Source organism: Sus scrofa, chromosome 8 (assembly GCF_054392235.1).
Source record: "Sus scrofa isolate SSC_HxYL_T2T_F1_AM1 chromosome 8, Sscrofa_HxYL_maternal_Yorkshire_Landrace_v2.0, whole genome shotgun sequence".
In the NCBI taxonomy this organism is placed as follows: domain Eukaryota; kingdom Metazoa; phylum Chordata; class Mammalia; order Artiodactyla; family Suidae; genus Sus; species Sus scrofa.
The window spans coordinates 86948877-86962579 of NC_139390.1; the positions used below are offsets into that span (position 1 = coordinate 86948877).

At 43.5% G+C, this 13703-nt stretch overlaps 1 protein-coding gene across 9 annotated transcripts in view; it reads left to right on the forward strand.

Annotated features, from left to right (window-relative positions):
• The window catches only part of NR3C2 (nuclear receptor subfamily 3 group C member 2), a 365987-nt gene that overhangs the window by 186016 nt on the left and 166268 nt on the right, over nt 1-13703 (forward strand). For 6 of the 9 annotated variants that reach the window (XM_084970788.1, XM_013978840.3, XM_013978843.3 and 3 more), the window contains 1 exon segment: nt 6553-6692. In XM_084970788.1, coding sequence (XP_084826914.1) covers nt 6553-6692 — 140 coding nt within the window. 9 annotated transcript variants of the gene reach the window in all.

Sequence of the window (13703 nt, forward strand, 5' to 3'; positions counted from 1 at the left end):
TTAAGGTGTAGAATACCGTTTTTTAATGCATACATTTTTGCAAAAATCGTAAGCACAATCAGCACGGACACAATCATATAGATGCAAGAATGATTTTTAAGTACCACTTGATGAGCTCTTCTAAAAGAATAAGTTTTTACATGTAGATGGTTTTATGCTTGATCCAGATCAAGTAATAGCTATGTACTGTGTATCATACATTGTCTTTAATTGGAGCATGAAATCCAGTTTGGATAAAACGTGATCATGACAGGCTCTTCCATCATCTTTTGTACCCATTTTGTTTTTCAAAGAGTACCTTGAAAAGGATCTTGGAGATCATCCATTCAACTTTTATGGTGAGAATTATGACCCAAAGAGAAGAGGTGATTTTGTTAAGGTTTTGCCGGTTAGTGGCTGAACTGGAACTAGAAGCAAACCCCTTTACTGGGCCTCCTTCCTTTACCCCTGCATGTTTGGGCCTCGCATCCAATGGAGATGCTTAGCTGATAAATTATACACACTATAAAGGTCAATTCTGACACCCAGTAAATAAGCTTCATATTTTGATAAAATGCAACATCTAAGAAGTGACTTCAAAGTCTGCACCCTTTTCCCTCTTCTAAAATGTAGAAATAATGTCTTAAAACCAGACACATGCCCTCCAAACTTTGTGCCATTTCACAGTTTCAGAGATAATCATGTGATGTCAGGGGTGTCAGCAGAGATTGGTGTTTTTATGACGCGTCCCCACTTTGTGGCCTGTCTCCTATGTTAATAATGCATATGCTTGTGGGACAGTTCACTGAGCTTTTGAGAATAGTCTGTCTCCCTGGATGCTATTTTCCCCCCTCTCTGTGCAAAGCTAAGTGAACCGTATGCACATTGAACCTATAACCTTGGCCTCATTAATTCACCTTCTGTAGAATCTCCTTTTAGGAATTTATGTTCTAGTGTGATGAGATTAAGAGTGTGCTTTCATTCATTCATTAAATCATCCCACCACTGCACCAGAGCAGCAGAGAGCACAGAGAGGCTGAGGACAAGGTCTTTGCCCTCAAGGGATCAGGATAAGTGCACAAGTCCCAGATGTCAGGGCAGAAGTGATGGCTGCTGAGGGCGGGGGTGGGGGGGTGGGGGGGGAGAAGAATAGCAAAATGGAAACATGATTCAGGGGAAGGGAGAGCAGTGCCTCCTGCCAGCAGAGCATCAGGGAGGTTGAAGGATGGACAGGTTTTCTAGGAGCTGAAGTAAGGGTAGGTGTATAGATGGTGATACCCAGGGCCCCTCCATGGGGGTATTAGAATGTGATTAGTACAAATGTGAGAGGACCTGCAGGGGGAAGCCAAGAAGGAGGAGGGACTGAAATGCTACTGTTTTTGGTGGCATTAGGCAGGAATGATGGACAGTTTCTGTACTGGGAAGGAATAGAATCGGAACTCGGGAACAGGAAACTTCCTTCGTCAGCCACCATAGAATGAATTAGAGGGAAGGGTCCTGGGGTTGGGAGAGATCCCTGAAGAAGTGATGGGGTCTGACCCCAACAGGGTGAAGAGAAGTGATGGGAGAGGCTGGATGAGCAGGACTTGGTAACTGATTAGATTTGATAGTGAAAATTTGAACCCACTGGGTGCCTGGCAGGTGGCAGCACCCTTCTGAAGTCAGTGGAACATAGAGGCAGGGATGTTATGTAAAGGAAGTGAACACGTGAAATGGGAACATCTGGGAGAGCTTGGAGCTGGATGCAGAGGGCCAGGAAGTCATTCACCACAGAGCTGTTTGCGCTGGGATCGTGGTCAAGAATATTCAAGGAGAGTGGACAAATGAGGGAAAAAATGACCAAAGGCTGAAGAAAATCCACCTGGGTGATCGAGACAATGAGAAAGAGCCTGCAACACAGAGAATGAGCTCCATACACCTTTTCAGAACCAAAGAAGCAGAGGGCTGCCTAGAGCAGGGAAAGTCAACTGTGCTCCTTTGTTACTGAAAGATATTAGTGAATAAGAAGGGAAAATAGTCTGTTTGCTTTAATTTTGTCATTGAGCCATATTAATGGTTTAATTGAGATTTCACAATGCATCTTGTTGAGGCTACACTTTCTCTTCAATTTATCTTGCGTCAGTCCCACTATATACTTTTCACACTCAAGACAGTTCCAAAAGAAGCACATTCCAGGGACCCTGTTGTGGCTCAGCAGCTTAACAACCCGACACAGTATCCATGAAGATGCGGGTTCAATCCCTGATCTCACTCAGTGGGTTAAGGATCTGGCGTTGCCACAAGCTGCAGCTTAGTTCGCAAATGCGGCTTGGATCCCGCATTGCTGTGGCTGTGGTGTAGGCCTGCAGCTGCAGCTCCAATTCAACCCCTGGCCTGGGAACTTCCATGTGCCACAGATGCAGCATAAAAAAAAAGAAAAAAAAAAGAGGAAGCACATTCCCTTATGGCAGGAATGCTGTAGAAGTTCAAAACTGATGACTAGGAGTACCCGTCCTGGCTCAAGGAAATGAATTTGACTAGTAACTCTGAGGATTCAGGGTCAATCCCTGGCCTTGTTCAGTGGGGTAAGGATCTGGCATTCCTGTGAGCTGTGATGTAGGTTGCAGATGCGCCTCGGATCCCACATTACTGTGGCTGTGGTATAGGCTGGAAGCTATAGCTGATTCATCCCCTAGCCTGGGAACTTCCACCTGCCACAGGTGTGGCCCTAAAAAAAAAAAAAAAAAAAAAAAAAAAGTGATGACTACTGTGACTGCTCTCACCTGAGATCACTGATTTGTCTTGGGAGCCTACTGCATACCAGGGACTCTTGCATGCACTGTGGTGGTGTGTGCTAGGGAGGAAAATGAAGCAGACAGGGGGCAGTTTTTGGAGAAGGGATGTTTTCAAGAGGAGTCAGGAAAGGCCTGACTGAGAAAGTGACATTTGGGTAAAGCACTGAAGTGAGGTGGGGGGGTGGATAACATAGATATCTAAGTGAATAGGGAACAGCACATGCAAAGGCCCTGGGGTGGGAGCACACCTGGTGTGTCTGTGGTCTGGAAAGGAGGCCAGGGGCACTAAAGAGAGGTTAGTAAATTCTCAAGGACCAGATTGGGGGCCTGTGGTTATAGATTGACTTTGGGTTTTCCTCTGAGTGTGAGGGAGAGCCTTTGGATGGTTATGAGCAAAGGAATGAATAAGGCTCACTCTGGCTCCAGGGGAAGGCAGGGGGCAAGGAGGAACAGGAAGATCAGCCTGCAGGCATTCGCACATCCTGCGAGGAGGTGATGATGGCTTAGACCAGAGTGGTACCAGAGGAGGTGTGGGAAGTGATCCAAATCTGTTTTCTAAGGACAAAGTACATAGAATTTAACAGATTGAGAAAGAAAAAGGAGAGAAAGCAGAGTCCAAGTTGCTGTATTGGTCTGCTAGGGCTGGGTAACAAAGTACCACAAGCAGGTGGCTGAAACAGCAGAAATGTATTGTTTCATGGTTCTGTAGGCTTCTCTCAGATTAATGTGTCATCTGAGTTAGTTCCTTTGGAAGTCCTTGAGGGAGAAGGTGTTCCATCCCTCTCTCCCAGCTTCTGGTAGTTTCTTGGCCATCTTTGGCCTTCCTTGACTTAAAAAGCATCATTCTCTTCATCTTAACACTGCACTCTCCCTGTGTGTGTGTCGATGTCTGCATTTCCTCTTTCTAATAAGGGCACCAATCCTGTTGGAGTAGGAGCACACCCTTCTCTAGACCGACCTTGACTTAACGAATCATATCTGCTGTGACCGTATTCCCAAATAAGGTCATGCTCTGATGCTAGGTCTTCAACATAGGAATTTGAAGGAGGAAAACAGTTTGGCCCAGAGCAGTTGTCATCAACTGAGCCTAGAAAGGGAGTTTGAATAGAAGGCGACAGTTTGAATAGAAGGCGACAGTCCCAAAGACAAAAGTTAAGAGACTCTTAAGTTTGGGGACCAAGAGCAAGACTCGGAAAAAAAAAAAAAAAAAAAAAGTTAAGTACAAATCCCATATATGTGTGCAGTTGTGAAAAAGAAGTAGCGTGTTGATGATTTTTAAGTTATATCCTAGTTGTTTATGAAGTCATGGTATTTCCTTGTGAAGCACAGAGAGTCCGAGTATGGATTGAGTTTTTCTGGCTCATATGCCTAAGAAGTTACTGGTGCTGAAATGGAATGTTTTGAATGCCATAAAGAAGTCAAAGGACACTAATAAAAATAATAAAGAGCACTTTTCTCGGAAGGAGAAACAACTTTGGAGAACATTGCTTCAGTCCTTGATTTCAGAAGTCATTTTCTCGAAAGTCAGTCATGTCACAGTGCTCTGATCTGCTGAAAAGTTTGATACCTCATCTATTTTTGGTGAGTGTAGTTAAAACACAGAAAATCGTTTAGAAAAATCATCAAGGCCATCTTAGCACATTTTAGCTCATTTGCTAAACAGAGAAATCGTCTCCATGAGATAGTCGGTCTAGCCTTTTGGTATGTTTTCCTTGAGTCTTTTTCCCACGTTCCTGCTGTCTCACATGGAGAAAAAAGCCAGGACAGCAAAGAAATGGCACTGACATACAACAAACCTATCCAGCGTTTTTTTGTTTTTTTGTCTTTTTGCCTTTACTAGGGCTGCTCCCTCGGCATATGGAGGTTCCCAGGCTAGGGGGTCTAATCGGAGCTGTAGCCATCGGCCTACACCAGAGCCACAGCAACGTGGGATCCAAGCTGCATCTTTGACCTACACCACAGCTCATGGCAACACCGGATCCTTAATCCACTGAGCAAGGCCAGGGATCAAACCCGCAAACTCATGGTTCCTAGTCGGATTTGTTAACCACTGAGCCACCACAGGAACTCCTATCCAGCGTTTCCTGACCATATCCAGCTGGCATTTCTTGGAGCCATCGTGCATTTTGCTTCCTCTGCCCCCTTTCTTGGTCTGGCTGTCATCTAATTGGGCTTCAAAGCTCAGCTCAGCTGTCAACTTTTGGGAAGCTTTCTGGTGGGTGTGTTCCCACCCTTGCTAGTAGGGAAGGCTGAGCCTGCCCTGTGCTGCCATATTACCTCGCACCTAAGCACGTACCGTAATAGTTCATGTCTCCACCACCTTGGAGAATAGGGACTGGGCTGTCTACATTTATTTCCTCAGTGCCTTGTACAGGACCTATGGGTAGATATGCAATACGTGCATGTGAATGAGGCATGGAAGAAAATAATAAAGTTCTTTGCATGCTTGGAACACGTGTCACTGAACTATGAGACCTGATTAGAATTTAAAACAAGGTAGCTCATGGCGTTCCCATCGTGGCTCAGCAGTAACAAACCCAACTAGTATCCATGAGAATGCGGGTTCGATCCCTGGCCTCACTCAGTGGGTTAAGGATCTGGTGTGGCTGTGGCTGTGGTGTAGGCCAGTAGCTGCAGCTCTGATTCGACCCCTAGCCTGGGAATTTCCATATGCTGTGGGTTCGGTCCTAAAAAGCAATCAGTCAATCAATCAATAGCAAGTTTGCTCAGATTATACATGAGCCAGCACAGTCAGAGGGACTATATCATGAGAAGAATCTCCTTAAAAAATATTCATACAGATTATTACTAAGGTTAAATGTGTCCCTAAAAGCTGAAGCCTTCCTTTTCTTACCATAGAACATACCTGAGAGAGTTATCTGAATGGCTTGTTTCTAGTCCCGACTATGCCCTTTCAAATTAGTACGCAAAATGAAGTCATTTGACCGTGCCTGTGTAAGGTAACATGGGAACAAATGCAGGAGCTAGGAGGGGTAAAATTGCTGGTAGGAGAGGCAAGAATTACTTTTATTTTAATTAGTGGATTGTTTTGGAGAGAGGAGAGTTTTGGGGGTTTTGTGTGTGTGTGTGTGTGTGTGTGTGTGTGTGTTTTGTCTGGCATAATTGAGATATTCAGTCTGAGTCCAGGTGAAGAGAGTTGAAAAGGATTATAAGAGCCCTTTGATGCCAAAAATACTTCCATGATGACTCAGCTCAAGGTTTCTCTCCTCCCTGCTCACCTAGAAATGCAAATACTGTTTTTCAGTAAGCATTCTCAAAAATAAGAAAAAGAGGAGTTCTCGTCGTGGCGCAGTGGTTAACGAATCCGACTAGGAACCATGAGGTTGCGGGTTCGGTCCCTGCCCCTGCTCAGTGGGTTAACGATCCGGCGTTGCCGTGAGCTGTGGTGTAGGTTGCAGACATGGCTCGGATCCCGAGTTGCTGTGGCTCTGGCATAGGCCGGTGGCTATAGCTCCGATTCGACCCCTAGCCTGGGAACCTCCATATGCCGCAGGAGCGGCCCAAAGAAATAGCAAAAAGACAAAAAAAAAAAAAAAAAAAAAGAAAAAGAAAAAGAAAAAAGTCGACGTGATTATTTACACTTCCTTAATATGGAGAAGAGTCTTTGCTATGGAGAATTCCTGACACATCACCTTCATTTACTTAGTCACGTGGTATGGGACCGTATTGAATTCTTTTATGGAACCACAATTATTGACAGATCTTGGGTTTTAAGCTGTATAGCACGTCAAATATGCCCTTACAGCATAGTTATTTAAATCTTGATTTCTTTCCCCAGCTCTACTTTACGAAGTGTTTCTACTGGATCCTCAAGACCTTCCAAAATATGTTTGGTGTGTGGAGATGAGGCTTCAGGATGTCATTATGGGGTGGTAACCTGTGGCAGCTGCAAAGTGTTCTTCAAAAGAGCAGTGGAAGGTAAATGTTCATGTGGGTGTTCCTTTTACACATTTTTTTCCTCTCTAGTTTACCTGCACAATTAACCTGATACCCTTATGGGGAAATAATTCAAACTTGGTTTTGGATGTAATCTGTCCATGAAAAATAGTAATGATGCCTTGTCTAAAAACCACTTAGAGATTTTTCAACCGAGCAGTATTTCATGGCCAAAATTTGACATTGTCAGTGGAGATCAACCAAAAGACTGGTTGTATGTTGTTCGTTTGTCTCGGTTTGTTTGGATCCCGAGACTTAGAAAAATGACTCTTTGTTACTGTAAAGTGAATGTGCACGATCTGGAAGAGTGGGTTTAACTAGGCATGTGCAGAATACAGCATGTCTGCCCTGGCCTATGTTTTTGGACGCACATATGTGTTTGTGGCAAATTAAAACAGTCGTATCAGGATCATGTGTGTAATTTAACTTGTGTTTCTTAGAGAGTAATGTCATTTAACAGCTACGTGAGATTCCCAAGTCCCCATTTGAGCCCTACTTTTGTTCCTATGGAAGGTTTCCAAACCAGTGCGTTAAGTGAAAAATTGGACTGAGATTCTTTAAGTCTACTTAGGCTAGCTTTTGCTTCTGTCCAAATAATTGTACTTCCTAAGGAGAAGTGGTCTTTTAGTTTGTTTTTGCCTTCCTCCAGCCTCACCTACAAGCAATTAATTAACATCGCCTTTAAGCCAGATGGTTTTATTAGTGATGACTACGATGATTGGTCAAAATGTAGGCTGTGCTGCCATCAGTGGAAGTATTGTGTAATTGACACTTATTCTCACTAAGTTGTTCAGCATTAAGATTTCTGCAGGTGTACTCTCCGTACATTTTTCTGAGAGATGAATTGGTACTTCAGAAGCTTAAGCATAAAACGACTTGAATGTTTCATCTCTGCTTTGCTGATGACCACAAGGAAATGTCCTTAGTTCTAGGATGAAAAACATTAAGTAGTTATTTCTGTGCATCTGGGATTGATTCTGCCTTATTTAACGGAGAGTACATGCTTTTATATTATTGACACTATTAATTATTTAATAGTCCCTAAACCCAGCGTGGAACGGGTCATAGGAGTTCCCATATTTCTTTCTTGGGATATGGGCTTTGGGTGACAGGTGACAGAAAATTCCCCATAGACTGGCTTAAGCACCAATGTAAATTCGTTGGTCCCCATAACTGGGAAGTCCGAGTGTGGGTGTGGCTTCGGGCAAGTCACAGTCTTAAGCAGAATCATCTGAACTCAATCTCATTCTTGCCATTGCCTGACTTGGCTCTGGTTCTCATGCATTTTTCTCTCATGGTGATGAGACAGCCACTGGGCCTCCATTAAGAAGAGGTTTTCTGTTCCCACGGGTTGTTTAAAAAGCCCCCAATTGAAACTCTGTAGACTGAGCTTGACTCCTGGGACCCTGTCCACACCCATCACTGTGGCCAGAGGAGTACAGCGACTGGTCAGCTAGCTCTGGCTGGAATCTGCCAACCTGAACCACTTCCACCAACAATGGGGATAGGCATCTCCCCCGAGAATAAAAGGGGGAGGGGGATTCTGTATCCAGAAGGCTGATTTCCAGGAAATGGGGGAAGGAAGTTTGTAGAATATTGAAATCAATTTAATTTTTTAAAGGTATTTTCCCTGCCTCCTTAATGATATGATTGGCTCAGTAGAAGAGAAATAGATAAGATTTATGATTTACCTCTGGCGTCTTTCTAATGCCACTTTATACCTTCCAATATAAGGATCCTTCCCAGGCTCACTAAGTCGTGAACAAAGGCAGTAAGTAAAAATAAAGCCATGAGGAGAAGGACGTTTGGAATGAGTGCCTCTCTGTTGCCCTTCCTATGGATCAGCCTTTACATCAGAACCCACATTCTGGCTTTTTATAGAACCTTCTCTGTTTCTGAAGCAAAAAGACTTTCTAGATGTTTTTGCTTAGTTTTTGTTGTTTTAAGTAGTTTCTTTGGAAGTAAGTGAGGAGAGATTTGTTGCTGTAACTACATATGAGTGGGGAAACACACATTTTCTTTCATTGGAGAGCTGATCAATAATGGATAATGAACTTTGACAAACGCCTTTTGAGACTTTTAGCTTATTCCCTGCTTATTTGGGTATTAGAATTTTAATCAAACACCTTTTCAGACTTTTAGCTTACTCCCTGCTTATTTGGGAATTAGAATTTTAGTGCTCATCTGTGTGAAACAAGGCTATAAATTTTAAATATCGACTTTATGGGAGTAGTAACATATTTGTTTTTGTTTTGCACTTTCTATTTGCTTATTGCTTTATGGCGTGTGAGATGAGAGAGGGAAGATGTGAGAAATAGGACTGTCTTTGTATCCGAATTTTTAATTTAATAAGAAATAATTTTTAAAATATTTTATGTAATTGGAGTCACTAATTTCACAAAATTATGGTCTGTGGATGTTATTTTTATTCTTTTCCAGATGAAGACTTTGGGGATCAGACCCAGTCAGCTAATCTATTCAGAGTCACATGGCCAAACCTAGACCCATTTTAAAGTCTTATGACTCCAAAGTTAAACCTAAGGCCTTATAACTCTACATCTCATCATCTCTTCTTTCCATTTTCCACAATCCTCAAGTTCATGAAAATCTTCCTCCTTGTGTCCTTCTGTTTATGTCTGCCCGGTGGCAATGAAGACAGTGGTGTGAGCATCGAGAAGGCTCCGTGGGATGCCCTCAGTGTGTATCTACGTGTGTGTGTCACTGAGTGTGTACGTATACACACTTAGACAAACGTGTGTGTGTGTTTTGATATTTGAATATTTACTAAGGGTGTTTTCTGGTTTTAACCTTAAGATCCTTCTCACATTACAAAAACAGAGGCTCCTGAGTGGGTAGAGGGAGCAGAGAGGAGGGGAGTCCGTTCAAGTCAAAGGGAATGAGTGACACAGGGGTGGAACTGGAAAGGACCACTAGAGAAGAGACAGAAAAACATGAGAGTCCGGGCTTTGAGCTTGTTGGCCTGGAGCTTTTTGCCCTAGAGCACCCCGCTACAAAGCTTGGTTGCAAGGGTAGCAGTGACTCCATGGGGATCCTACACGTCATTGATGTTGAGTGTGAATTATGTTCTCTGTGTTCTAATGGGACATACAGATGTGCCTACGTTTTCTTCTTAACATTTAATATAAAAACACCTAGAGGTCTCATCCAGAGTAACTTTTGTGCCATTAATGTCTGCTTAGAGCCATATTACTGTACCTCACAATGGAAACTTACTGATTTATTTTTAAATTTGCATTGCTGGAGTTCCCATCATGGCTCAGTGCTAATGAACCCAACTAGGATCCATGAGGATGCGGGTTTGATCTCTGGCCTTGCTCAGTGGGCTAAGGATGTGGCGCAGCTGTGGCTGTGGTGTAGGCTGGCAGCTGCAGCTCCGATTCAACCCCTAGCCTGGGAACCTCCATATGCCAAGAGTATGGCCCTAAAAATCAAAAACAACAACAACAACAAAAACCTTTACATTGCTTATTTGCCTTGAAGATTTGACAGGACCTTTCTGTCTTAAGAAAAAGAATATGCATACGTGTGCATGGGCACATTCACGTGCATGTACACACACATACACACACACACACACACGCATATTTTAAGTAGATTTCTATCTTGTGAGAGAAACTGGACTGGCTTTAGGGTGAAGAGACATGGTTTTAATTTCTGACTCTGCCTCTCGCTGGGTATGGGATTAAGGCATGCTTTTTCATTCACCTTGGCCTCAGTTTCTTTATATGTAAATGGAAAAGATAGTATTGATGTGCCTTTTGCTATGAAAAAAATCACATGAAAACAGTGTTTTTGCAGATTTGATAAGTCATAAAGAGAGATCTCGACTCTTCTCTAGGAACAGATGCTGAAGTTTTCTGGCCGTGTGTGTACACAGAGATTGTGTAAATGATTGAGTGCCATTGTGCCGTTACGTCTTCACTTTTTCTTCATTAGATCTTCATTTTTCTTATAGTACATTATTTTGCCCATAAAGCTGCCCTTTGATGTTGTAAGATCCTTCACTGGCAATTCTCAAAGTTCTCAAAGGATGTAGGAATAGAACCTAGCAACACCAGAGATATTTAGAGCCACTAAACAAATGTTTGAATATACGCATGAAAGTACCTATATGGATGGCATCAGAGCATTCCAGGTTAAATAACTTTTCCCCAGATTGGCAATGAAACTGGCCCTAGAATTTATGCAAACCTTTGGACTTCTCATCTGCAGCTGCTAACTCTGGTCTGTTTTTACTACCTCAGTCTCCTTCCAACTGCAAATTGCCATTAGCACCATCTCATGTACATTTTACTCTGTGATCCCTCAGTGGATGGAGCTGACTGCATTCAGTGTGCTGTTTTATAATCTCATTTTCTTTCAGGATATTCAGTGTACAGGCAGTGTCTGGAAGACACAGCTACCACAAACCACTGAAGAGTTACCAGGCTGTAAAAGAAGAGGAAAGTTCATTATTAAGTAAAGTCAACTGGATTTATATTTTTGCAAGCAGACCTGTTAGGTTAAAGAATCCGTATCATTGTACAGTCATCCAAATGAAATGATGTCTGTTTCCACACTCAGACCTTTCCTGTCAAGTCAGAGATTGATAAATCCATTTCTTGGAATGAAATTGCTTTAAAAGCTCCAATTTTAGATTGATCTCACGAGTCCTCAAAGGTACCTGGGGACACACCCATCATTCCTTTCACATGTACTTAATAGCATATCAGAGAGAATCTTTAAATTCATAGGTTGATTATTCTTTTGGGGGGGGATGTTTTTAAGGCCATGTAAAGGTGGATTAATAATTTATTTTCTTCACTTTTCTGAATGAATGAGTGCAGATCCAGAGGAAAAACAGTTCCAGAGGAAGGTGTGTCTCACCATGTCATGGACCTGAGTTATCCCATCAGTGCTGTGTATGCTCTTGGGCAAGAGGGACCAGCAAGCATGAGTATGAGCAAGCATGAGGTCTGGGGGGCGATGGGCAGTGCAATTCCGGTAGGATGAGGACGGCAATCGAGTGGACATAGGTGAAATTGGGATCGTATCACCTAACACCTGAAATAGTGCGATCCCCTCCTAATTGGCAATCTAAAGCTAAGGAAATGGTAAACCAAGGAAGGACCATGGACTTACTAGGTGACCTCAGTTCATGATATGATATAGCCTTCCGTGTTCCCCATGCACCATGTGCGGAAAGCTAATGGGCATCAGAGGCCATGGTCACGCCTACAAAACTGCTGAGTCAGAGACAGGAAACCAGGAACTGTTGTAGCTGACAGTTTTCTCATGAAACATTTTAAAGGTTAAGGTAATTTTTTTTTCCCCTCCCTTTCACCAGAAATTAGGAACCCGAGGAGAGTTTCCGTTGTGGCTCAGTGGTTAACGAACCCGACTAGGAACCATGAGGTAGCGGGTTCGATCCCTGGCTTTGCTCAGTGGGTTAAGGATCCGGCATTGCCGTGAGCTGTGGTATAGGTAGGTCGCAGATGCGGCTTGGATCCCACATTGCTATGGCTCTGGCGTGGGCTGGCGGCTACAGCTCCGATTAGACCCCTAGCCTGGGAACCTCCATATGCCGCAGGAGTGGCCCAAGAAAATGACAAAAAAAGAAAAGAAATTAGGAACCAGGTAACCTGATTCTTTCTAACTACTTATATATATATATATATATATATATAGTAAGAGCTTAAATAAATACCTTCCTGGTAAATCATATCTGTGATTTTCATAAACACTCCTTCCCTCTGTACATAGGCACAGGGCTTTAGTGTTAATTGCAAATGTTTGCCCAGATGTTTTATATTCATCCAGTTGGTTGCTATGGGAACATACAGAGCCATGACATTTAGGCCAACCTGGAAGGTCAGGGAAGCTCCTTAAAGCATTGACCTCCCCAGGCTGAATCTCAAAAGATTAGAATTGGCAGTGCTAAGTGGAGAGTAAGGACAGGCTGTCTGCACAGGGGACCAGAAGCAACCTCGTGTTACCACTGGGACCATGTGAGGTGTGAGGAGACAGAAGGGGAGGCATAGCGGGTCCAGGTCCTGGACTCTAGAAATGGGACTGAACTTAATCCTCGGGCCAAACAGAACCGCTGGATGTTTTCATCCAGCAGTATGGTGAGCTCAGGTTTGCATTTAGTATCTGGCTTCAGGGAGGCATACTCATTTAAAGGGGGACAGTTCCCCTGGCTCTTTGAAATTGTTTTGGTGCGAGATGACCAGAGAGACAATTAGACCAGCAGCATTAGTGAGACAGGGGAGAGGATAGCCACCAGGACTGCCTAGGAAGTCACGCTGGTGGTTCTGTATTGGAGGTGAAGAAGCAGAGATGAAGGCTGACTCCTCAGGCTGGGCTTCTGGTGCCCTTTGCTGAGATTGGGAACACTGGCGTGGGGGGCAGAGGTCATTCACTCAACAGATGTGTATTCAGAATCTGCTAAATGCCAGGTACCATTCTGTGCATACCTAGGGACTTCTTGGATGAAGAGCAAGTGAACGAAATAAAGATCCTTGCCATGTGGTGCTCACATTCTAGTGAGGGGTGGTGGATAGATTAAACATAGTCAATGAGTTATTGGTGGAGTATGTGAAAAGTTCGTAGGTTGCTATTGAAAAAAAGCACTGCCAGGATGAAGGGGATTGAAATGAGATTCCGTTTAGGACAATGAGGTTGAAATGTCTCAAGGACATTCAGATGTGACTAAAAGGAAGTTTGGATGAGTGAATTTGAAGCTTAGGGAATAGGGTAAGATTGAAAAATAAAGGTTTAGGAGTTCCCATTGTGGCAGACAGTGGTAATGAACCAGACTAGTATCCGTGAGGCCAAGGGTTCAATCCCTGGCCTCGCTCAGTGGGTTAAGGATCCGGCGTTGTCATGAACTGTGGTGTAGGTCACAGACGCAGCTCAGATCCTGCACTGCTGTGGCTGTAGTGTAGGCTGGAAGCTGTAGCTCCAATTCAACCCCTAGCCTCAGAATTTCCA